Source organism: Macaca mulatta, chromosome 7 (genome assembly GCF_049350105.2).
Source record: "Macaca mulatta isolate MMU2019108-1 chromosome 7, T2T-MMU8v2.0, whole genome shotgun sequence".
Lineage (NCBI taxonomy): Eukaryota > Metazoa > Chordata > Mammalia > Primates > Cercopithecidae > Macaca > Macaca mulatta.
The window spans coordinates 54,504,937-54,532,388 of record NC_133412.1 but is presented as its reverse complement, the minus strand read 5'-3'; the positions used below and the strand labels follow the sequence as shown (position 1 = coordinate 54,532,388).

Below are 27,452 nucleotides of genomic sequence, written 5' to 3'. Positions count from 1 at the left end.
AACCAGGTTTCATCAACAAATACATACATTTTCAAAGGGGGTTTAAAAAGGTGGAGGGTAGCTAACAGATTAAAAAGAGACTTAAGTCATATTAACCAGTCACAATGTGTGGTTCTTGTTTGGATTCTAATTTTTTTTAAAAAAAAAGACATTTATGGTACATTTAGAAATTTGAACACCAGTTATTTGATGGTATTAAGGAATGGTGATTTTTAGATGTGATAATGATGTGGTTTTGTTTTTTTAAGTGATTTTTTTTTTTAGAGATAGAAATGGAAACATTTACAAAGGAAAAAATATGCCTTGGATTTTCTTAAACTTTATGCAGGATGGGTGTGGACAGATGGGATTGGCCATGGATTGATGGTAGTCAGGGCTGTGTGATGAATGCATGGGTATTTGTTATCCTCTTCTGTCAATTTTTTTAAGGTTTATGTTAACTTTTCAATAATACAGTTTTTAAAGATTTAAAATATAATGGTTAACCAAGATATTTTAATGACATAGAAGGGGCCTAAATTGTCATTGAATGAAATTCAGTATAATGTCAATCATGTGGAGAAAGAATCAAATAGAAAAACATGAAAGGAAAATTATCAAACTGGATTGTCTTTGAAAGGTGAAATTATGGCCAACTTTTTCTACTTATTTTTCTGCTTTTCTTTACTATATAAATTTCTTTGATGAGCCTATGTTACCCTTATAATCAGAAAAAAACAAGTTTTCACTCTGGTTAGAACTCTTTTAGAATCTTAGCTTGAAATAACATAAGTAAAACAGCATAGTAAAATGACTTGTGTACCTGGGAAGGTCAAGGTTTGAAGTAGATGCCGAGGTCTAAGTATAGTAATGCACTGCATAATGACTTTTCAGTCAACAACAGACCACATATACAATAGTGGTCCTGTAAGAATACAATACTGTATTTTTACTGTACCCTTTCAATGTTTAGATATACAAATACTTACCATTGTGTTACAGTTGCCTGCATTGTTCCCTGCAGTAACATATTGTATATGTTTGTAGCTTGGGAACATTAGGCTATTCCATATAGCCTAGGTTAGGCTATACTATCTAAGTTTGTATAAGTACACTCTATGATATTTGCACAATGACAAAGTTGCCTAATAATGCAGTTCTCAGAATGCGTCCCCATATGCCATTACAGCTCTGTTTCTTTCAGTTCTACTTATCTCTACTTGGCTATATTCTCTAAGCAGATGTTCTCCATGTAACAAGGTGACTACCAGCACCCCCACAGTTACACGTTTTAGTTTAGATATCCCCAGTGGAAAGAGATTTTTCCTATGGTCATATATTAATCCCACAGAAGATGTTGAGTGGTCCTCCCTAGGTCATATACTCATCCTGGAACCAGTCATTATGGCCAAGGTGATGAGTACTTTGACTGTCCTGAAGCACATGCTCACTCCTGGATTAGCAAGAGGGTAGCATCTTTAACAAGGCCCCCAGGACCATATGGAATAGGAGAGGAGAATGTACTGGGCAGATAAAAACCAAAGCTTTCACAGTCTGCTCCCTAATGGTATTCTTGGGATAATTCATTGGGATGATTAAGATGAAAAACACTTTATTCTATTTTGTTTGCTAATGTGTGTATGTGCGTGTGTGTATAGACAGGGTCTCACTATGTTGCTCAGGCCAGTCTCAAACTTCTAGGCTCAAACAGTCCTCCTGCCTAAGCCTCCCAAAGTGCAGGGATTACAATTGTAAGCTACTGTACCCAGTCAAAACACTTGATTTTTTTTTCTTCAGATGGAGTCTCACTTTGTTGCCCAGGCTGGAGTGCAGTGGCATGATGTTGGCTTACTGCAACTTTGACTTTCTGGGTTCAAGCGATTCTCCTGCCTCAGCCTCCTGAGTAACTGGGACTACAGGTACCAGCCACCATGCCTGGCTAATTTTTGTATTTTTAGTAGAGACAGGGTTTCACCGTATTGGCCAGGCTGGTCTGGAACTCCTGACCTCAAGTGATCCACCTGCCTCGGCCTCCTAACGTCCTGGGATTACAGGTGTGATCCCCCATGTCTGGCTACAGACAAAACACTTTCTAAATCGAAGAGTTCTGTGCAAATGTACAAGCGAGTTTTTAAAAGTCTAATTTTGTTAAATCAGATTGTAATAAGATTCTCAGTGTGTACATATATCAGTCTATCAATTTCCTTTATTAGAAGAGGTCTAGTGGTCATCATTTCGTATTTCCCAATTTTAAAACTGTAGGAGTGCTCAGTAGCCCAGGTAGATACATTTTCTAATGTAAAAGATGAAAGGAGGCATTATTTTGTGTCTTCAAAGTAGTAAACTTGGAATGGCTCTAAACATGAATTACTCATCAGTTTCTCCTTCCTTTTACAAAAACCTGTGTTGTTAAATGAATAGTGGTGGGGCCTGTAGTGCACTTACACACCAAAACCTCAATTCCTTTGTGTATATCTCTGAAAGTTAACATGTTGATTTGCAGAACTGCTATATTTGCAGTCCTACCCTTCTCATACATGTCAGTGCAGTAGCATTGAATTCTAGGCCAAGGTTGATTTATCTACAAGGTCTTTTATAGTCTTAAAATATTCTTTTCAATGATTGCTGCTCTGTGGATTAATAAAAGAGTTACTATTGTCAGTCCAGTTTACAAACAGCTCTAGAAAACTGTTTTTTGTACTGAAAAGATGGAAATTATTTCTTAAATGTTATTGTCAACTCTCAGGACTGGTACTTTTCAATAAAAGCAATTAGATTCTCACTGTTTGTTATGCTGTTAATGGTGATGGAGTCTTTAAAAATAGGGAACCTACAACTGGCTTTAGAAGTTTAAGTTGTGGCCAGGCATGGTGGCCCATGCCTATAATTGGAGCACTTTGGGAGGCCAAGGCAGGAGGATCACTTCAGGCCAGAAGTTCAAGAAGAGCCTCGTCAGTATAGCAAAACCCCATTTCTACAAATAAAAAATAAAAAATTAACTGGGTGTGGTGGTACACAGGTGTAGTCCCAACTACTTTCGAGACTGAGGCAGGAAGATCTCTTGAACCCGGGAGGTTAGAGTTGTAGTGAGCTATGATCATGCCTCTGCACTCCAGCCCGGGTGACAGAGTGAGACCCTGTCTCTAAAAAAAGAAAAAAAAGTAACAAGGGTGTCTGGGTTGAATCATTGTACTATATCTTCTAAATCTTGCATTGGGGCTCCCTAGTAGTTTAAAAAGGAACGCTTTTTAAGAGCATAAAGGGGCCAGGCGCAGTGGCTCAAGCCTGTAATCCCAGCGCTTTGGGAGGCCAAGACGGGCGGATCACGAGGTCAGGAGATCGAGACCATCCTGGCTAACACAGTGAAACCCCGTCTCTACTAAAAATACAAAAAACTAGCCGGGCGAGGTGGCGGGCGCCTGTAGTCCCAGCTACTCGGGAGGCTGAGGCAGGAGAATGGCATAAACCTGGGAGGTGGAGCTTGCAGTGAGCTGAGATCCGGCCACTGCACTCCAGCCCGGGCGACAAAGCGAGACTCTGTCTCAAAAAATAAATAAATAAATAAAAGAGCATAAACGTCATTATAAATCATTTCACTTGTTGTTAGACTCTTCAAACCAGTAAGAATGACTAGACAATCATTTTCATTCATTTTTTCTTGAAAAATAATATTCAAATAACCAAAAGAAAGAAGAGAGAAAAAAATACTTACAGAAAGAGCTGATTATTCAGGAGTAAATCTAAGGAAATTCTTACTTGAGATGCTTTACTCAAACTTGTGTTGTGTCTGCTTGTTTGAGGGGTCCAAGCCTGTGTATTATAAGATTCATCACTGAAGGTGAAGATGTTGCTGGCCTATTCAGATTGATAACATGCATTTCTCCCCCACATCTAGCTACGTGGTGAACATGGGTCTGATTGACAAACTGTGTGCCTGCTTCCTCTCGGTGCAAGGCCCAGTGGATGAGAATCCCAAGATGGCCACATTTCTGCAGCATGCCACAGGACTCTTACATGCAATGTGCACATTGTGCTTTGCTGTCACTGGAAGGTAAGGCATCTACTTGATCTCAATCTAGACTCAACTTTTGGAACATCTCCTGAATTTTGCCCATTCTAGGGTCATTTCATAGGATTTCAAGTGGTCATCTTGGCCATCTTTCCTCTTTGTTCTTTCCCCATCATTGGCTTTCTATATTGAGATGTATATTACTTTCTCATTTTTCTGGGCCACATACTCTTGCCAGTCTTTTTTTCTTGTTGGTGTCATAAATTTGACTATCATTGCTGGAAGAGACCTAAGAGGTCATCCAGTCCCTCTTCCACTGAGATCCAGAGGAGTCCAGTGATTCTCCTTCAGTCATTGAAGGAAACAAAGCCTAGACCAGAACAAGCCAAGCCCTCAGCCCTACAGAGCGTAGCCTGAAAGTGCTCATTACCATCATTCATGTGCTTTCCGTTATAGGCTCCTAGGTTTATTTATTTTCGCTCTGTCCCTTCTTCTAGAGTACTTCCATGAATAAGGGAAGGGAGCCATCTAAAACAATAGGTCCCTGAAGTCACACATGACCCATGGGCATTGTGAAAGCCAGTGTACCAGGGACTACTACTGGCCTGGTTGGCTATTTAGACTACCCCATCCCATCCTACCCCATCCCACCCTGTGGACTGTCCTCAGAAACAATAATTCTCTAGAAAGGACACAAGTAACCCTCTGGGTCTTCTTTTCTTCTCCCCAACCCATCCCTCACCAAGTAAGAATCGTTGATCATAATGCCTCCATTTTTCTGATAGGAATATGACATATCCCTTAGGCATATTGAGGATATTCAATCAAATTTCTTATAATTAATTCTAAACAGCACATATGTGTTACCTATTTTTTAATTATGTGTTTTGTATTTTTAAGAATTTGTCAATTTGAAGCTTCTGAAGTCAAGCTTCTTAAGGAAATATTATCCATCTACATTCAATGTTCACAGAATACCAGTAACTATATTCAGAACATTTTAAGAGAGGGAAACTGTATTCTGAAATGAACATCCTCAACATTTTTTAGTTCATTATACATAGGACCCCTAAGCCCACCTATCCTTCCTTACTCTTACCCAGTCCCTCACCACCAGTCACATTCTAATAAAATTAAGACTGTCTAGAGAAGTCAGCAAAGCCAAGCATGCCTGTATTCAGTGTTCCAAGTTAGTCTCTTCCCATCAAGAAATGTAGACCAAGCCTACCTTCAGTGAGAGCTCAGGAAGTGACTGTGGGTCTGTGACCTAAGTAGGATCCAGTAGTAGCATGCTGCACAGAGGCTGGCATACCAAACACTGTCCATCTGGAACAGTGGCATCTGCCAGCTTGGAGGCCACCATGCTGCCCAGCTAGTTACTGTGCAATGGCCAGGCCCCTCCCTGGAGGTCTCCTCTCAGGCAGGAGACCTGTGCTGACCTTGTCTTTTCTTGAACACATAACATTACATTACAAACCTGCCAGCATCTCAAGTCTGCGTCACCTGTATTTTCTTGAATCCAGATCAATATCACAAACATAAGCGTTTCCATATGTGATTGCTGTACAGTCTGTGGGCTTCAGCTTTCACTTTCACACAGATTCAGTCACTTGAAATCTATGGAATTTAAAAGAAACCTAAAGGTCATTCACCATCACTTGTTTTTTGTAGGAAAAGCAACTGAGCCAAACTGACTTGAATCAGGACCTGAGATTTCTAGCTTGGTGCTCCTTCCACTTGACTTTATATGATTCAGGATGTAGGAGCATATATTTCGTTTCTTTGAAAATTTTCTCAATTACATATGGAACATGGAAATAGGATCTTCTTCTCTTTAATGCACACAGTCATGCTCTTGTTCTCAAGACACTGAGCATCTGTCCTGTGCCAAACACCAAGTTAGGTAGGTAATAAAGATACTACCCTCAGGGAGCCAAGAGTCTAGTGTGAGGTCAGACTTATAAAGTAATAGTTATAGCAGAAGAGAATTTGCACAGAAGAGAAAGTAAAGCACTTACAGAGGAGGTCAAAAAAGGCATCCATAGGCAGAATCCAAGACAAGTGGAAGGAAAAATCAATTGAGAAAAAGGACATGATATGTACATTATGTGGTATACCAGATGTTATTGGTGCCTTTGGTTCACCTGGAGGTCATCTGCCAATGGCTTTCTATATTTCTCTGCCTCAGGACGTTCTCTGCACAAGGAGCTATTTGCTAGAATGCAGAGGAGTTTTAACGCCTCCAGTAGTGACCCTCAAACAATAAATTGGTGGATAATACCCCCACCTCCCTAATGTTCAGTAGTACAATTCTGAGTATATTCTGTACAGTTCTCACAGGATCCTCAGCTCTAACCTGTTTTTTGTTTGTTTGTTTGTTTTGTTTTTGAGACTGAATCTTATTCTGTCGCCCAGACTGGAGTATAGTGGCACTATCTCGGCTCACTGCAACTTCTGCCTCCCATATTCAAGCAATTCTCCTGCCTCAGCCAGCTGAGTAGCTGGGATTACAGGCACAGGCCACCACTCCGGCTAATTTTGGTATTTTTAGTAGAGATGGGGTTTCACCATGTTGGCCAGTCTGGTCTCAAACTCCTGACCTCAAGTGCTCCATCACCTTGGCCTCCCAAAGTGCTGGGCGCACCTGGCCCATAACCTGTTCTTTAACACATCCTTGATTTAGTTTTCTCCCTTCCCTGTTTCTCTTCTCTTCATCCTCACAATAATCTATTTGCACCCATATTATTTTTTCAGGATCTGCTTTTAGGGCAGCCCAAACCAAGAGATATGGACATACAAGACTTAGTGTCATGTTTAGTTTGATGTAGCTGTGCAATTGGGCAACTGGGGAGAGCAGCAGGACATGAGATATTAAATGAGCTCCATAAATGTTAGTTCTTGGGAGGTGCAAAGGGCTACAAGAGCTAGACTAGAGCTGTCGAAGGCTGCTAAAGTTGCTTGAGAGGGAGGACAGGATCAAATTTCTGTTACAGAATGATCACTCCTACTAAGAAACATAGAGATAACTGGAATGGCACAAGCCTAGAGGCAGAAGGATTAGTAAAGAGGCTCTTGCATAATCCAAGTGAGACATGTTGAGGGCCAGTAAGGTCAATGAAAATAGAGATGAGCAAATACATTACGAGGGAGTAGAACAAATGTAGGGGAGATGGCATAGGGTTTCATGGTGTGGGGGGTGAAAGGAAGGGAAGCATCTAGAATGACTCCCAGGTTTCTAACTATAAAATTTTGAATGGTAGATAGCAGTCTCCAAATAAGGAAATATTTATAAACAGTTTTTCATAGTGGAAATATGAGTTTGGTCCTAGACATGCATAAGGGTTATTATATATGATACAAGATTATCATATACATATACATATACATATATGTATATGTATAAACTTTGGTCTACTTGGATAATCTTTAGGCATGCCTAGGACCAAACTTATATTTCCACTAAGAAAAACTGCTTATATTCTCAAACTTGGAGACTATACTGTCTACCACTCAAAATTTTATATTTATTATATATTTATACATCCGATAAATTATGTTTACACATCTGATACATTTTATTTAAAATTTTTAATTACTATATAATTTATTTTATTATGTATATGAAATATTATTCCTTCTATGTACACATACAACTGGATTTTAAACAGTGATTTACTCTTGATCGTTTTTAAGAATTCTTAATCTATTTTTCTCCATTATAATTTCCTTCTCTAACCTCAATTGCTTAGCAAACTTCTATTATTAGGACTTACTACAAAAACAGATTATTCTAGAAAGAAGGTCCAGGTGGTTTCCTGGCTTAATTTACCTAGGAAATTCTTTGCAATATCAGTGTAAGCTGCTTCTTTGAAAGACCTGAGAAAAATGACCCCTCATTGTTGTTCTTCCTCTCAGCCTTCAGTCTCCCAACATTTCCTGAACACCACCAGACCACAGGTATACAGGGAGTTTTTTCTACCTCCTCAGATTCGTTTACTTCTGATATTTACAGATTTTCTCCTGCTTATTTCTTCATGAAAAGTATATTTCTAAACTATAAATCACAGTGATAAGCATTTTGTTGCATGCGTTAAATAGAGTTTCTGCTGTAGGTCATAGGCATGTCCAAGAGGAAAGATAGTGTGGTTTTTGCTTTTTTGGAGTAATTCACGTAATGTCTATTTTGGCTACCAGAAGCTAACCAGAGCCAGAGTCAAGGAAGGCTTTGTCCTCATAGCCCTTTTGTGACAGGAATGAAAGAGGAAGAGGAGCTAGAGAGGGCTTCAAAAATTGCCTCTTGTGATGGCAGAGCCTGAGATAATTAAGGGGACTAATTGATAGCACTGGGCTTTGAGTAAACACTGCAGTCTGCCGGTGGCCCAGCCTTTGTGATGGTGATTACTGCTAGTCTGCCTTTGCAATACTCTCCTATTGTGCCCTTAATCTTCTAATTTTTACCTAGGTTTTCTTTTTTCTTTCCTTTTTTTCTTTTTCTTTTTTTTTTTTTTTTTTTTTTTGAGACAGAGTCTCGCTCTGTCGCCCAGGCTGGAGTGCAGTGGTGCCATCTCAGCTCACTGCAACCTCTGCCTCCTTTGTTCAATGTATTCTCCTGCCTCAGCCTCCCAAATAGCCAGGATTACAGGAGCTTGCCACCATGCCTGGCTAATTTTTGTATTTTTAGTAGAGATGAGGTTTCACCATGTTGGCCAGGCTGGTCTTGAACTCCTGACCTCAGGTGATCCACCCACCTCGGCCTCCCAAAGTGTTAGGATTACAGGCCTGAGCCACCTCACCCAGCCAAATTTTTACCTAGGTTTTCCAAAACACATTTTGGACGTCAGAATTTGTGCTGTTAGTCTTTGCTTCAATTTGTGATAGAAAAGCAATAGCTGATGACTTGTATCAGGTTTAGTTTTGAAAAATGAACTTGAATTTCTTTAAGTAAAAGTTGAAATTCTGATCCTCTGATGAAAGGATTGATTTTATGTCAGAATTGCTCCAGAATTTTAATATTGTTAAAAATTATTATTAATCACTTAAGCAAAATTCAACAGTCTGTAATGGGACTCTCAGAAATGGGTATTTCTGGCCAGGTGTAGTGGCTCAGGTAATCCCAGCACTTTGGGAGACTGAGGCGGGCGTTATCACCTGAGGTCAGAAGTTCGAGACCAGCGTTGGCAACATGGTGAAACCCCATCTCTACTAAAAATACAAAAATTAGCCGAGAGTGGTAGCAGGCACTTGTAATCCCAGCTGCTTGGGAGGCTGAGGCAGGAGAATTGCTTGAACCCAGGAGGTGGAGGTTGCAGCGAGCCAAGATCACACCACTGCACTCCAGCCTGGGTGACAGTGCGAGACTCCGTCTCAAAAAAAATGAAATGCCTATTTCTTTGGCCTTTACTATTAACAGTTGTCTATTCTTGGTCCTACAAGTAAAGAGAAAATGATGGTTTTCAAATCTCAGGGCAGGAGCTCAATTGCTGTAATTGGTTGAGGCTCATTGGGTCCCCCTTAAGGTGCTGACTCCTTAGCAGAACTAATAGGATCAGCATAATAATGAGTGATTATAAATTAAAACCAACATGGGCTGTTAACTTAATCAGTAATCATTTACAGTATTCCTAACTGTGCTAGGAACTATGGCAACAAAGCCAGGAAGCAGTGGACCCACAGTAAAAGAGTTTGCAATCCTTACGACTACACTGAAAAGAGGAACTTATAAAACCTGGATAATTCTGATTGGTTGGAAAAGACTTGCGAATTCAAGAATATTTGTATACAAAAACAAGTTTGATGTTATATATATTTGTGTTTTTCATTTTCATATCCATAGATGACAATAACAAAATGTGTTCTAGCCAAAGTTCTGGAAACCTATGTCATGAAAAGATAAGAATGATTTGTGATTTAGTCCATTTATTATGTGGCTATAAATGAGTGCTTTTCAAGCGTTTAAGGGTGCTTGAAAACCATTTGTTCAAACAAAGGTAAACGTTAACTCTGCCCGCCTGCCTGTTCATTCATTGAACAAATATTTATGTAGCACTTGCTCTGTGCCAGGCCCTGTGCTAGGATTGGGAGAAAGCAGTAATGGCTCAGACATCAATTTTGTCTAAGGACTCTGTAAGCTAGTAGGGGGAAAAAGATGCCTATACAGCTATCTACAGTACAAGACAGAGAGTGATCAAGAGGATAGAAGATAATAAAAGCACTTAACATGCTGCCTGGTACATAGTAAATGCTTCATAAATGTTGGCCACTATTATCACCATCATCACTGATGGAGTTCAGAGGAGGGAGAAATGACTGTTACTTTTCTGTGGGGATTAGCTGGTTTTTAGAGCAGCTAAAATTTAACATGGCCCTCGAAAGATGGAAAAGATTAGAACATGCAGAGTTGAGAAAAAGGTGGACCAAGAAAATAGCATAACAAAGACATAAAGGAGAAAAATACAAAGAACAGAGTACCTTAACTGAACTTTGAAATATATATGATGGTATTTTAATGCTCCCAGATCCTTATGAGGCTCAAATGGGATCATAAATATAAAAAGACTTTGTGAACTACATAAAATAATTTGCTGAGATGTGGTAACGGCAATAGTGTCATTAAAACCCTTTGACTAGAAGAAATGGATAAGTTTTGAGACACATGCAACCTACCAAGATTGAACGATGAATAAATCCAAAACCAAAACAGACCAGTAGCAAGTGATGAGATTGAAGCTATAATAAAATTCTCCCAATAAAGAAAAGCCCATGACCAGAGGGCTTCACTGATGAATTCTACCAATCATTTAAAGAACAACTAATACTAATCCTACTCAAACTATTCCAAAAAATAGAGGAGGAGGGAATGCTTCCAAACTCTTTCTACAAGGCCAGTATTTATTACTCTGATGTCAAAATCACAGAAACATCAAAAAAAGAAAACTAAAGGCCAGTATCCCTGATGAATATTAATGCAGAAATCCTCAACAAAATACTAGCAAACCAAATTCAGCAAAAAAGATCTTTCATTATGATCATGTGGGATTTATCCCAGCAATACCAGGATGGTTCATTATATGCAAATTAGTCAATGTGATACATCATTATCAACAGAATGAAGGACAAAAACTATATGATCATTTCAGGACATGCTGAAAAAGCATTTGATGAAATTCAGCATCCCTTCATGATTTAAAAAAAAAAACTCTCAAAAAATTGGGTAGAGAAGAAACATACCTCAACAGAATAAAAGCCATATATAGACAGACCCACAGCTAGTAGCATACTGAATAAGGAAAAATGGAAAGCCTTTCCTCTAAGATCTGGAACACAACAAGGATGCCCACTTTCACCACTGTTACTCAACATCATACTAGAAGTCCTAGCTAGACCAATCAGACAAAGGAAAGAAAAGGCATCCGAATCAGAAAGGAAAAAGTCAAATTATCCTTTTTTACAGATGATACGATCTTATATTTGGAAAAACCTAAAGACTCCATCAAAAAACTATTAGGACCAATAAACCAATTCAGTAAAGTTGCAGGATACAAAATCAATGTACAAAAATCAGTAGCATTTCTATATGCCAACAACAATCTTGAAAAAAAATCAAAAAATGTAATCCCATTTACAATAGCCATATATAAAGTTAAATATGCAGAAATTAACCAAAGAAGTGAAAGATTTCTACAATGAAAACTATAAAACATTGATTAAAGAAGACATAATAAATAGAAAACTATTCCATGTTCATGGATTGGAAGAAGAAATATTGTTTAAAATGTCCATACTATTCTAAGCAATCTTCAGAGTCAATGCAATCCCTATCAAAATATTGACGACATTCTTCATAGAAATAGAAAAAACAATCCTAAAATGTATATAGAATCACAGAAGACCCAGAATAGCCAAAGCTATCCTAAGCAAAAAGAACAAAACTTGGAAAAATCACATTACCTGACTTTATAATACAAAGCTATAGTAATCAAAACAGCGTGGTACTGGCATAAAAACAGACACGTGGACCACTGGAACAGAATAAACCCAGAAACAAATTCATACATCTACAGTGAACTCACTTTCGACAAAGGTGCCAAGAGCATACATTGGGGAAGAGTCTCTTCAGTAAATGATGCTGGGAAAACTGGACATCCATATGCAGAAGAATGAAACTAGACCCCTATCTCTTACCATGTACAAAAATTGAAATGGATTAAAGATTTTAAGACCTCAAAACTATGAAACTACTACAAGAAAACATTGGGAAAACTCTTAAGGACATTGGACTGGGCAAAACTTTCTTGAATAGTACCCTACAAGCACAGGCAACCAAAGCAAAAATGTATAAGTGGGGTCACATCAAGTTAAGCTCCTGCACAGCAAAGGAAACAATCAATCAGGTGAGAGACAACCCACAGAAGAGAGAAAATATTTGCAAAGTACCCATCGGACAAGGGATTAACAACCAGAATATATAAGAATTCAAACAACTCTATAGGAAAACCTCTAATAATATGATTTTTAAATGGGCAAAAGATCTGAAGAGACATTTCTTAAAAGAAGACATACAAATGGCAAACAGGCATATGGCAAACATCACTGATCATTGGAGAAATGCAAATCAAAACTACAAAGAGATATCATCTCACCCCAGTTAAAATGTCTTTTATCCAAAAGACATTCAATAACAAATGCTGGAAAGGATGTGGAGAAAAGGGGAACCCTCACACACTGTTGGTAGGAATGTAAATTAATACAACCACTATGGAGAACAGTTTGGAGATTCCTCCAAAAACTAAAAATAGAGCTACCATACGATCCAGCAATCCCACTGCTGGGTATATACCCAAAAGAAAGGAAATCAGTATATCAAAGAGATATCCACACTCCCATGTTTGTTGCAGCACTGTTCCCAATAGACAAGATTTGAAAGCAGCCTGTGTGTCCATCAGGAGATGAATGGATATAGAAAATGTACTCATAATACACCATGAAGTCCTATTCAGCCATAAAAAAGAATGAGATCCTATCATTTGCAACAACATGGATGAAATTAGAGGTCGTCATGTTAAGTAAAATAAACTAAGCACAGAGAGATAAACATCAAGTGTTCTCACTTATTTGTGGGATCTAAAAATCAAAACAAACTCATCGAGATGGAGAATAGAAGGATGGGTACCACAGGCTGGGAAGGGTAGTGGGTGGGTGGGGGAGAGCTGGGGATGGTTAATGGGTACAAAAAAAAAAAAGAATTAGAATGAATAAGACTACATATTTGATATCACAACAGGGTGACTATAGTCAGTAATAATTTAATTGTACATTTTAAAATAACTAAAAGAATATAATTGGATAGTTTGTAACACAAAGGATAAATGCTTGAGGGGACAGATAACCCCATTTTCCATGATGTGACTATTACTCATTGCATGCCTGTATCAAAATATCTCATGTATCCCATAAATATGTACACCTACTGTGTACCCACAAAAATTTTAAAAACATAAAATGAATTTTTAAAGCCTTTGAGCAGGGAAGTGACCTGCTATTTGGGAGCACTAGTCAGGTGTCATGTGAAGAATGTATTAGAAGGTGGAAAGTGGAAGGGGCATTAACAGTTGTCCGGGTAAGAGACGAAAGGAATGGAAAGAAGAATGTTTTGAAACACCCTCCCATAAACACTCTTTTTTATGTATGGTATCACCAATCTCTTGGGCATCAAGCTCCAAACCTCATCATCTCTAATATCCTCCTGATACCCCAGATCTAATCTACCGCCACATTCTGTGGATTGAAAGGAAACTTAAAGTCCCCTATCTGGTCATCCAGTCAGGCTTGAATCTTTTCAGTAAGCTTCTCGGTCTCTGTTCAACACCTCCAGTGACAGGAAACTCATTACTTACTAAGGGGAGCTTGAGTTGTTGATGCTTAAACTATCTCTCCTTATACCAAGCTAATATCTGTTTCCCTAGTGCTACCTATTAGTGTAAGGCCTACTTGCTCCTTGGCAACATGCAGACTAATATGAACCTACTCTTCTTCCTGAACTCCCCTGGTCTCACTGTACTTCATATATTCCTTTGCTTTTCTTCTTGTTCTGGTTACAATGGCTGTGCAACAAATTACCCTAAAATTTAGTGGCGTAAAACAGCCATCTGTTAATCTCACAGATTCTGTGAGTCAGGAATTCTTTTAAGGTACAGCGAGGATGGGTTATCTTTGTTCCACAATGTCTGGGGCCTCAGAAGACATGAAGGCTGGTGGTTGGAATCATCTGAGTGCTTGTTCACACATCTGTAGTTGATGCTGGCTGTCAGCTGGGGGTCTTTCCATGTGGGGTCTCTGCATAGGCTTAATTGGCTTCCTTACAGCATAGTGGCTGTGTTCCAAGAACAACCATCCTAGCAGTGAGAGAGCAGCTGGAAACCATATCACCTTTTATGACTCAGCCTCAGAAATCACACAGCATCACTTGCACTGGATTCTATTCACCAAGGCAGTCGTGAAGTCCCATCTAGCTTCAAGGAAAGGAGAAATAGACTTTGCCTCTTCCTGGGGAGGATGAAGTTTCTAGAAGAGCATAGGGGACCAGAAATGTTGCTCTGGTTATACTTGAAAAATATAGCCTGCTACTTTCCAGCCTACCCTAAAGATAAATGAGTTCCCAGTCTCCTGTTTTCAGCTGTCTTCTATTCTCTCTGCAGTCTCTTATTTGATACTGTCAGCCCATTCCTAAATATTTTGTTGTCATTAGCTACTGTCTTTGGACAAAAGGTTTGTTGGTATTGGGAGTTGGGCAATGAAGTGAATGTAACAGGACTAGGCAAGTAGAACTAAGAGAAGTAACATTTGTTGAGCACCTTTGATATACCCTGAGCTGAGTGTTTCATGTGGGCTATCTCCCTACAAGCATTCAAGAGTCCTGCTTACACTGTCAAAGGAGTTAAAACAGCCTCTAGACTGATAAGGAGGAGTGACTATCCATATCCTTCAGATCTGGAGAATGAGAAGAATACAGAAGCAGGAACTTCCGGACTATCTCTGTACTCACAATGGCAGAATGCTAATAGAGGGACTTCTGAAAGATCCATCCCAGCTGACATAAAGCCCTACTTGATTTGAAGGGACAGAAAGATGACAACTTCATTGGTACAGTTCACCTTGAGTGTTTACTATGTGCTAGGCAGAAAGGGAACTGGCTGGATCCCAGCCCATAGGGCCAAAGTTTAGGACAGTCTCTACTGACTTACCATTCTCACAGGGGACAAGGGATGATAACCTCAACATGCAGGGTTTAGGGGAACAGAATGTGTCCAGGATACATTTGCAGTCAGATTCTCACTGGCTCTAGGAGGCTGAGAAGGCAGGATCTTAAGAGGAAAACTATGAGTAATGTTATATTGAAGAGCACAGGTTGGGAAGTCAGAAAGATGTGGGCTCAGTTTCAGCTTTCTCAGTTCTGTGACCTGTGGCAGCGTGCAAAAGAGTGATCATGGCTCACTGCCGCCTCAATCCTCCAGGCTCAGTCTATCCTCCCACCTCAGGTGCCCAAGTATCTGAGACTACGGGGATGCACTGCTACGTTCCACTAATTCTTTGATTTTTTTTTTTTTTTTTTTTTTTTTTTTTGGTAGAGACAAGCTCTCCCTATGTTGCCCAGGCTGGTCTCAAACTCCTGGGCTCAAGTGATCTACCTGCATCAGCCTCCCAAAGTGTTGGGATTGCAGGCGTGAGCCACCATGCCTAGCCCTGGTTCTTTAGGTTTTCAAAGCTGTTGCTCACATATAAAAATGAATGTGTTACTTCTTCCCTTACAGGGTGGGACATGACAGAAGCAAATGGGGGCTAACATCTGTCACTCTTATCTCTTGTCTAAGATGCTGTTTTTTACATATTCATGTATTCATTATAACCCATTTTGTTCCAAAAACTTGAGATAGCTTATAGAAGTATATACATTTTTTTTTTAATTAAAAATGAAAAGGAGATAGGCAGGAAAGGCAAATCAAGCCACAGAAAGTAAGGTTAAGGCCCAAACCCTATTCATAACAAGGCCATGATAGACATTTCCTCCTGGAATTCCTACTGGCAATTTCTACCAGGAACTTATATTTAATATGTTAGATCCTGAGCTCATTGGCTTTCACCCAAAGTTGGCTGTCCCTCTGACTCCCTTACTCTGCTCATGATTCCAGGAATCTGAATAGATTTTAAGACCCAAAGCCTTAGTCATCTTTGACCTTTCTCTCCCAGAATCCAATCCAGTCCTATTTGATTCCATCAAAGGGATGTTTTCCTCTGAAATATGAGATGGAACATACTATTTATGCCACTTACTTGATATTTGTCAACATGCAGTTCATTATTTCTCTTTCCTTATATACCTGGCTTGTGTCTAGAGTTAAAAGATTTACCTAGAGAAAGAAAAGCTAAATATCCTAGCAGCTCCCTGTCAGGCACACAGCACCTGAAACAAAACAAAATAAGAATTTGAGAAACAGCTGTTCATTGGCAGAGCTAGCAAATACCAGTAAACAATCATTGGCCTATGTCAGAATCCCGTTTCCTGGGCCTATTCTATACTTAAGAAGAAGAACTACCCACATCTCATGTTCTTCTTTCTCTGAGTTAGGAAATAGGCATCCAAGGCCTTCATTCCTTTGGCATGCCTTGCTAAGATCAGTTCTTTCTTTCTTCCTTCCATTTATTTGGCAAATATTTACTCATACCTATTTACTGAGTATATGCTATGTGCCATACCTTGTCAAGATACCTTGATCGATTGGTCAAAAAGACACCACTCTTATGAAATTTACAGTCTAATGGGGGGAAAAAAGTCAACCAATATACAAATAAGATAATTTTAGCTAGTGACATGAGAAAATAAACCTGATAATATAGCTGAATGTCTTGGTCAAGGGTTTCTGCAGATGAAGCAGTCAGGAAAGGCCTCTCTGGGGAGATAAGCTAAGACAGAGCCAGCCATGTAAAGACCCAAGCAAAGAGTATTCTAGTTGAGAAGAATGGCAAGACCCTGAGGTGGGATGTTCCAGAAACAAAGAAAGTGATGTATTGGAATGTGAAGAGCCAGAAAGAAAGAGGTAGAAGATGAAGTCAATAAGTAAAGGCCGGGAGATGAGGACAGAAAGATGAGAAATCTGAATTCTTCTCTTAAGTGTGAAGGGAAGCCACTGGAGGATTTTAAACAGGAGAGTGGCTTAAAAAGTAAAAAGCGTCTGTTTATTCTGTGAAGAATGGATTAGAGAGGCAAGAAAGTAGCCAGAAAGATCATTTAGGAGGATACTGGAATCATAATGCAGCACCTGATATGACAGTTTTCTCCTCCCAGTTACTCTCCCAGCAGAAGCAATTACGTTTACTTGGCAACACAACATAGCCTCTGGCAGAGTTCCTTCAACCCAACTTCCAAATTGTAAAAATAAGAGAGGCCCAAAGTATCAACTAGCCAAACCAGTGTGTCAGCACAGGGTCCTTTGCTGTTTACAGTATGGGAAAACTGAAGCTAGAGAGGTCAAAAGTGTCCCATCTGAGAGGCAGTACTGGACAGTAGCCCTAGCCTGCAGTTCCAAGATCTAGGAGCATATGTTGTCAGTCATCCAGAGCTGCCTGCCTTCTAACCTCATAGGCTCCTCCCTGCGCCTTCATCCATTCACCTTTAGTTTTCCTAAGATTGTCCTGAGCCTGTCGCCTCTTTACTCTTCCACTTTGTTGTGTCTCCATTCAGACCTTTGCCAGGGTCCAGTTTCTTCTTCTTAGTGGCCTTGTCCTTTACCTTCCATTCCTATTGGTGCCCTCTGGTCTTGCTCTTTCTTCAGCCTCTTCCAGGTTGTTGATCCCAAACAGCAAGACTGTCCATACCATTTTCATCATCTATCACTTCTCCTCTCAGGAAGGTTCCCTTCTCAAGAGTTCCTCTTTAGCCAGGCACAGTAGCTCAGAGCTGCAATCCCAACACTTTGAGAGGTGAGGTGGGAGGATCACTTGAGGCTAGGAGTTTGAGACCACCCTGGGCAACATAGCAAGACCTCATCTTCCTCACCTTACAAAAAATTTAAAAACCAAGTGTAATAGCACATGCCTGTAGTCCCAGCTACTTGGGAGGCTGAGATGGGAGGATTGCTTGAGCCTACGAGTTCAAGGTTACAGTGAGCTACAATTGTGCCACCACACTGCAGCCTGGGCAACAGAGCAAGACCCTGCCTTTTAAAAAAAAAAAGAAGGGGGGGGTTCCTCTTTGAGTTCACCTGAAACTCATAATCAGGTAACTGGAAATTATCCCAAGTATCTGAGCCCATCCTACCTAATGTTCTCACTTTTTAGTTAATTGTCCCTATATTTTTACTGTTCTTTTTCTCCTTTTTTTTTTTTTTTTTTTTTTTGAGACGGAGTCTCACCCTGTTCCCCAGGCCAGAGTGCAGTGACGCAATCTTGGCTCAATGCAACCTCCACCTCCTGGGTTCAAGACATTCTCCTGCCTCAGCCTCCCTAGTAGCTGGGATTACAGGCATATGCCACCATGCGTGATTAATTTTTGTATTTTTAGTAGAGACAGGGTTTCACCATGTTGGCCAGGCTGGTCTTGAACTCCTGACCTCATATGATCCACCCACCTCAGCCTCCCAAAGTTCTGGGATTACAGGCATAAGCCACCACGCCCAGCCTATTTTTGCTGTTCTCTAATCAAATGTCCTGACTGTCTTGGAGTGCTTACATATACATACATTCCACCTTGACTTTTCTCTTGCCCTCAGCTCTCCATTAAGTCATCCCCATTTTCTTCAACAGAGCTCCAAATTAGATTTGCATTAAAAAAGCTATTGTCCACATCTACTGTATATATAACATAAAAGGTTAGAGAGGGAGGGTGTGCTGTATGTGTGTGCGTCTGTGTGAGAGAGAGACTGACCGTATTTTTTTTTTTTTTTTTTTTTTTTTGAGAGATAGTCTCACTGTGTCGCCAGACTAGAGTGCAGTGGTGTGATCTCAGCTCACTGCAACCTCCGCCTCCCGGGTTCAAGTCATTCTCCTGTCTCAGCCTCCCGACTAGCTGGGATTACAGGTGTGTGCCACCACACCCAGCTAATTTTTTTGTATTTTTAGTAGAGACAGGGTTTCACCATTTTGGCCACAATGGTGTCAATCTCCTGACTTTGTGATCCGCTTGCCTCAGCCTCCCAACGTGCTGGGATTACAGACGTGAGCCACCACGCCCAGCCGACTCACTATAATTTTCAAAGTAGATTTATATCCGTTGTAACATCCCAGAATTGAACAGAATCTTAGACATCATCTAGGCTCATGTCCAGCTGAGTCTTGAGTGCCCTCTGCTACTACAGTGGTGTGACCTTCCAGGTGCCTCTTTCAGGATGAAGAAGAATGTCGTACCACACCAAACAACCCACTTCACTTTTGGGTGTTCTCATTACTGAATTTTTTTTTTTTTTTTTTTTTTTCAGAAATAGGATCTCACTGTGTTACCCAGGCTGGAGTGCAGTGAGGCCATCATAGCTCACTGTAGCCTCGAACTCCTTGGCTCCAGTGATGCTCCTGCCTCAGCCTCCCAAGCCGCTGGGACTATAGGCGTGTACCACCACACCTAGCCCTAGAACATTTTCCATAGATTTATTTCATATATGCTTTCTAGTAACATGTCTCCCCTGGGTTCATAAATAAATACTTCTTCAGTTTGAAGATAGCCTTTGTGTCCTTCAGGTCTGAGCTAAACTTCTCAATTCCTTCAAATATTCCTTGTGTGACATTATTTCCAGATGCTTTTACCACACAGATTGCTTTACTTGGGAACTTTCATACTTCTGTGTCCTGAATTAGAGCTGCACCCAGTGCTGGACACAGCACTTCCAGAATAGTCATATAGTGCACTGGAGCAGGACTAAACCTTCTTTGTTGTGTACATTGTACTCCTGTTAGTCAAAATTGACTTACATTCTTTGTTAATCAAGCAGTGCTGTTTTCTCATTTGAACTGCTAAGCACCTAATTTGCTAAGTCTTTTTTCCCACTTATTGTTGACAAGCTGTATTCCATTCCCTATTACTTACCCTCCTCCCATCTTAAGCATGTGGAATTAGTTTTTATAATCTAAAAATAAGACTTAAGTCATTTGTATATATTTCCTCCTGTTTTTAGTCCTCACGTTTAAACCTTGTAGGTAAACCTTGTTGTGATTACTTTCTCCTCCTTGAAGCTATCTTCACTTTGCTTCTAGGGTACCATACTGTCCTGGTTTTCTTCTTACCCTACTGGTGACTATTTTTTAGTTTCTTTTGCTGGTTTCTTTTCAGCTCTCGTGGTTCTAAACTTTGGGGTATCCCAAGGATCAATCCTCAGACTCTAGACTCACTAGAATGAGTTTCTAGTTTTAAATACCATCTCTGTGTTGATGGTTTCCAAATATCTCAAGCCCAGACTCCTCCTCTGAATTTGGGCTTGTGTATTTATTCAGCCATTCAACACATATGTATTGAATAGCTACTGTATGTGAGACTGTTCTAAGCCCTGGGGATATATCTGTGAAACAAAAGAGACAAAAATCCCTATTCTTGGGAAGCTTATTTCACACAACTTCCAATCCAGTGTCTCCACTGTGATGTATAATAGGCATCTCACATTTAACCAGTTCAAAACTGAATTCCTGGTTTTCCTTCTGAGACATGCTCTCTTCACTTTCTTCCCCATTTCTATGAATGGCAACCACAGTCTTCCAGTTACTCAGGCCAAAAAGCATTGAGCCATTTTTTACTCCTCTTTCTCACACCTACATCCAGTTTATCAGGAAATCTGTTGACTTGCCCTTCTGAATATTTTCAGAATCCAACCACTTCCCACATCCATGGTTACCATCCTGATTCATACACCATTATCTCTCACTTGGATGATTAAAGCAATCTCCTAATTGGTCTTCCTGCTTCTACCTTGGCTCTTCTAAAGAGTTTTCAACCCAGTAGATGCAGTGCTCATTGTTCAAATGAAGTCAGAGTACATAACTTCTGTGCTCAAAACCTTACAGTGGTTTCCTATATCACTCAGTAAAAGTTTTTTTTGTTTTTTTTTTTTTGGTTTTTTTTGTTTTTTTTCAAGACAGAGTCTCGCTCTGTCGCCCAGGCTGGAGTGCAGTGGCCGGATCTCAGCTCACTGCAAGCTCCGTCTCCTGGGTTTACGCCATTCTCCTGCCTCAGCCTCCCGAGTAGCCAGGACTACAGGTGCCCGCCACCTCGCCCAGCTAGTTTTTTTGTTTTTTAGTAGAGACAGGGTTTCACCGTGTTAGCCAGGATGGTCTCTATCTCCTGACGTCATGATCCGCCCGTCTTGGCCTCCCAAAGTGCTGGGATTACAGGCTTGAGCCACCACGCCGGGCCAAAAGTTTTATAAGGGTTTCCAAGACCCTACCTGATCTTCTCTGCTTCCTCTCTGACCTCATTTCCTATTACTCTTCCCGGTACTCAACTCGCTTTAGCCACACTGGCCTTCTTGCTGTTTCTTGAACATGTCATGCACACTTCTGGCTCCAAGCCTTGGGATTTTCTGCTCTTTTACCTGAAACACCCTTCCCCCAGGTGTCCACATGGCTTTCTTCCTCACTTTCTATAGAATTTTGCTTAAATAATGCCTTAGAAATGGCTTCCCCAACCACCCTATGTAAAGTAGCTTCACACACATTCCTACTTCTTCATTTCCTAGCCATGTCCCTTGCTCCTGTATCACACCATACATTACATATTGTATATTTGTTCGTTTATATCTTCCTGCACTAAAATGTAAGCTTTATGAGAAAAAGGTCATAGATTGTATTGCTGAACTCTAGTTCTTAGAACAGGGCTTGCCGCATAGTTGGCCATCAGTGAATATTTGTTGAATGAATGAATCATGATTGACTAGGTTCTCTGGAGTAGGCATAATAAAGTTCCTACAACAGTATCTATATTTGAATCTCCAGAACCTGTGAATATTACCTTGCTTGGCTTAAGGGATCTTGCAGATATGATTAAGTTAAGGATCTTTAGATGGTGAGATTATCCTGGGTAATTCAGGGGGGCCCTTATAAATAAAGACGGGAGGCAAGAAAGTCAGCGTTAGAAAGAGATTTGAAGATACTCTGTTGCTGGCTTTGAAGCTGCAATAAGGGGCCATAAGCCAAAGAATTGAGGCATATTCTAGAAGGTGGAAAAGGCAAGGCAATGGATTCTCCCCTGGAGCCTCCAAAAGGAACACAGCTCTTGTGACAACTTGATTTTAGCCTAGTGAGATCTGTTTTGAATTTCTGGCCTTCAGAACTGTAAAATATTTCTTTTTTATTGTTTTGAGCCACTACCTTGTGGTAATTATTCCAGCAGCAATAGGAAACTGATACATCCACCTGCCCCTGTTAGACTGTAACGCCTCTAGAACAGGGGCTTGATCTTCCTTAACCTTGCCCATCGCAGGTGCTCAGAGTTCCTGGAGCACAGGTACTTTGGTTTTTTAGACAGAATACCTGACAGAATATCATGCCTGTTTGTGCTCACCTTAAACCCTGATGAATGACGTTGTCACTGGATACGGTTTGGCTTTCTCAGAATATCCCAGAACATAATATCCAAAAACTGGGATACTGCTGAGAAATAATTTACTTCTCCTTAAACAGTAAAGTTCTCATCCATCATTGGGGGAGACAATGACTTAGTCTCACCCACTCCAACACTCTGCAGATCTTTGAGTGCAGGTCTATGGGTTTAAGGGCTAAAATGGGATGTTCTCACAAAATCCCTCAGGGATTCCAGAACAAAGCCAAAATCCAAGAAGCTAAGAGAACAATCTAGAAGATCACCTGCACTGAAGATCGGAGTGAATGTTACCAAGCTGGAAATCTGGGGACCATGGAAATGAGGGCAAACAAACAGAAGAAAAGGGATTATAGAGTCTGGAACTGTCACAGCTGCTTTTTTAGGCCAACTAAGGCCTGGTATATAAGTGGTTTATGAAGATGGAATGGACAGCACTTCATGCCCACACAAATCATGCTGTTTTTGCCCAGCTGTACTCTCCTTTAAGGTAAAGTAGGGTTTTCAGGCATTGTGCAGTATTAATGAAAAACTAATTTTACTTTTCCCTAATTGAATCTAGCTTTTGATGAACAGCAATGAATGTCTCACTAAGATCTCTAGTCCTGAAGACCTAACAAAAACACCTTAAAATCTGGTAAAATTACAAAGATCTCAGAATGTACTATGCAAAACTTCAGATCTTATTTTTCACATCTTCTATGTATTTGTTAAAGAAAACTTGGTGACCCATGCCTGATATGAATAAGGCCTTTTACTTTTTTCTTATAAACATTTAGGCTTAAAGTGATTATAACTGACAGTTAAGACCAACAGAAGCCAGTGGCCTGCTCATGGACAAATTATCTGTACTTCAAGCTAAATCAAAAGTAAACATTCTCTACGGTCCCTTCAGGTCTACATTAGTCCTGTGGAAGCCAAATGGGACAGTCAAACCCTCCCCTTGCCCCCATATATCCTGTGGACTCTTCAACATGAATGGTCTTTTCCATGAAGCACTATTTTATGCGTTTTGAACCATTTCCACATCTAAGTTCTTAAATGCTTATTTAACAGATTTTCCTCAATTACCATTTTTATTTCATTAGGCTAATATCTGCAAAAGACTGGGCTGTATTGCTTTATAATCTATCAGATTAGTGTTTTCCTAAATAATGGTGCAGGAGAGAATATGTTCTGATAACCTTCACTTTTTTTTTTTTCTTAAGATTTTTTGTATATATTCTTTGGAAGAGGAAATAGCAGTGAATTCTTGTCACTTAATAAATGCTCAGAAAGACTAAGTATTATAAAATGTTTTAAATGACAAAGCTATATTCCTGAATATCTGTATTAGAATATACTGATAATCAGTTTAAAAGCAACACAAGAGTAAAGGGGAAGTCACCATTCTGAATCACAGAGCAGTAAAACTGTTGTCACCAGCAATGATGTCACTCATCCTCAAGGTTCTGAAAGCCTATTAGAAATCAGCTTTAGGGAGAAATATCTTCTGACTTGTCACGGTTCTAAAAGGCAATCAGTGTTAAACAAACACAGGCCCCTTTTTGGAACCTATATAATAAACTCAGACACATTAATCTCTACTCACGTCTCTAGTCAGGGTCTGACCCCTAACTCTTTTGGCTTTAATGGAAGGAAGTAAGGGTCAGCTGACATTAGCTAACAGAAGTTTGTGTAACAGTTCAGATATACATATAAGCAAATAAATATCATTTCTTAAACTTTTTATTGAGTGCTGTGAGACAAAAATATCTCCCCTCGACAATACAAGATTGCATTATAGTCTCTGTATATCTTAACAGTATTTACTTAATCACAAAATTTGACTTAAAAGAAGGCATCGAGAGGAAAGAGGAGGTCAGCCTCTGTTTGACCTGGATGTTTTGGTCCATGGATAAAGCACTGACCCTAAACAGTCAAAAGCCCTGGGTGATATTCCTGCTTTTGCCACTAAAAATTTGTATGACCTAAAACACTTCACCTTATTTCTCTAGGTCTCACTTGCCTCATGTGTACAATGAGAGGACGAATAACTTCTCTACCAACTATGAAAACCCAGTAAGAATGAGATAAGGTGACACATATGAATGTACTTGGCAGATCCTGCCATATAAATGAGATGACAGTATTTCATAAGAGAGCTTCTTTCTTGAGTAGAGAACAATGTATACGAAGATGTCATGCCACTTGGCTGTATTCTTAGACATATTAGAAATAGTGCACATTCAAGAAATAAATGTGTACCGTGGTTACGAATACAACTGCTTTGATGCAACTAGTAAAATGAATAAAATGATCCCTTTGGAAAAACTAAGTTATGAATTGAGAAAACTAAACAAGATACTAGAAATTTACCAGTCAGCACCTCTCAATTCTTGTTTAATTAGTGACACCTCTTGAGTGCTTCTGGGAAAGATGATGAAGTAAGCATAGTTCTTCAAGGACTACCTCCCATCCAGCTGAAAGGAATGACAAATGACAACCTATATATATGTGTATATATGTATATGTGTGTGTATACATGTATATATACACACACATACACACACACACACACCCCTGTACATACACTAACCCAGATTTTTAACACTAACTCATAGTGTTAAAAAGTAGGGAAAGGTAGTATGCCATGCCAGAAACATAAAAGCACTCCTGCTCAGTGTTGTGTAGATCGTGCCACATTAAAGGAAGACATTGAGTAGAAACTTGTAACTTGCCTTCCTGAGAAAAATCAGTGTCATGAAGAAAGAGCACTAAGAGACCTGCGGTTTTGTGCAGTGGTTACAAGTGGCTATAGCAACTCCAGACCTTACATCTCAGATTCAAACCCAGTAGAGGAAAAAGTGATGACTTCTTCCCAAGCGTCTCAGCAAAAGTATCTCCCTCTATCCCATTAGCTCTGATTGTGGCATGTGCCATCCCTGAGTAATGCTCAACAGCCAGAGAAATGTATGGCTTAACCGTAGGCCTGGATACCCTTGAGCCAGAGTAAATAGGGAGGGAAATTTATGTGAAGCATATTGGCTATGAGTTAAGGAGAGGTGATTCCTTAGAAATCTTTGTACAGTTTTTGTTTAAAAGGGTGAATGCTTGGCAGCCATGTTTACTATAACTGCCTGCTCTTAGTCACTAGATGCTTCACATATACCTTAGTTCAGAATTGCTTGACTAGCTCAGTTGGTAGAGCGTGGGACTCTTAATCCCAGAGTCAGTGGGTTCAACCCTCACATTGAGTGGTTTTACTTTTTTTTTTAACACCTGTGAAAAGAAAGGAAATTTTTAAAAAATAAATAAAAGTAAAAGCAAAATAAAAAATACCTTAGTTCGGCCAGGTGCAGTGGCTCACCCCTGTAATCCCAGCACTTTGGGAGGCCTAGGTGGGCGGATCACGGGGTCAGGAGATCGAGACCATACTGGCTAACACGGTGAAACCCCGTCTTTACTAAAAATGCAAAAATTAGCTGGGCGTGGTGGCGGGTGCCTGTAGTCCCAGCTGCTCGGGAGGCTGAGACAGGAGGATGGCGTGAACCTGGGAGGCAGAGCTTGTAGTGAGCCGAGATCACGCCACTGCACTCTAGCCTGGGCGACAGAGCGAGACTCCATCTCAACAACAAAAAATAATAATAATAAAATACCTTAGTTCAAGGATGAGATAGATTTAGCATACCCCTGCTGCTTTACTATTGATTTTAGGAATTCATTTGCCACTGCCATTGTCTCTTCTTGCTCTTCTGTAACATTACCTGCCACGGTAGCTAAGCTGACTTCATCTGATTTGTGTAGACCTAATCCAGTACTTGCTTGTTCTTGGAGCTTTGGCTTCTACAACCTGTCCCGCCTGTACTCCTCAATGTTGGAAAAGGGGCTTCAGAAGCAGCTGAAGAATCTCCCTATCACAGTATACCAACACATTACTGGGTTTTTGAGGCCTCATGCTTTCCTAATAGCTGCCTCCCCTAAGAAGAGTGCCTTTATCCAGAAAGGAAGCTAGGAGTGTGTTTTTGGCCTCTGAGTCCCAAAAGCTTTCACAGACTGTCCACTTTGCCCAGACCCAGGATACTAAACAACGTGAGGCTACAAAGTATGGGAAGGGTGGTTGGCAGCCTCAGCACTGGCTGCAGAGTGCTCAGTTGACACTGCTGCAGCAGGCTGGTCTTCCAGAAGAAAAAGAAAGCCACAGTGCGGTTGGTGGGGAGGGATTTATTCCTTGAAGTTCTTTGTTACCATATTGCACAACTCAGATGGTTTGTTTTTAATGGTCTGATTGTCTTGTTTCATTTAACCTATACAAATTGCTAACATCCTTTAAGTAGTTTTTCTCAAAGAATTGAATGTTTCTTTGTCAGGTCATACAGCATATTTGACAATAATCGCCAGGATCCCACAGGGCTGACAGCTGCTCTTCAGGCAACTGACCTGGCTGGAGTTCTTCATATGCTCTACTGTGTCCTCTTCCATGGCACCATCTTGGACCCTAGCACTGCCAGTCCCAAGGAGAATTACACCCAAAATACCACCCAAGTAGCCATTCAGAGTTTACGTTTCTTCAACAGCTTTGCAGCTCTTCATCTGCCTGCTTTTCAGGTACCAAGTATTGGTTTATATCAATGTTAACCAATCTAGAGTTAATATTTTCGTGTAGATAGGATGTCAGGTTCTTCTCCTGAATTGGGGTATAAGGAATAAACTACAATAAATGGAATTATAATATATATTATAATTTATTAAGCTACTATTTTCTGGGAACTGTATTAGATGCTCTATAACATCTAGCATTCTCATTTATTCTCATAGCTACCATGCAAAGTATTGTTATACCCATTTTACAGATAGAGAAGCTGACAGTTAAGAAATTTGCCCACGGTTACATGTGTATGAACCAGGACAAGTAAC

The 27,452-nt window shown here is 40.1% G+C and overlaps 1 protein-coding gene across 28 annotated transcripts in view; it reads left to right on the top strand.

The window, feature by feature from the left end:
• The window catches only part of SCAPER (S-phase cyclin A associated protein in the ER), a 568,707-nt gene that overhangs the window by 507,723 nt on the left and 33,532 nt on the right, over positions 1–27,452 (top strand). For all 28 annotated transcript variants that reach the window (XM_077939992.1, XM_077939989.1, XM_077939985.1 and 25 more), the window contains 2 exons: positions 3,875–4,030; positions 26,906–27,143. In XM_077939992.1, the coding sequence (XP_077796118.1) occupies positions 3,875–4,030; positions 26,906–27,143 (394 nt within the window). The remainder of the gene's footprint in view (positions 1–3,874; positions 4,031–26,905; positions 27,144–27,452) is intronic.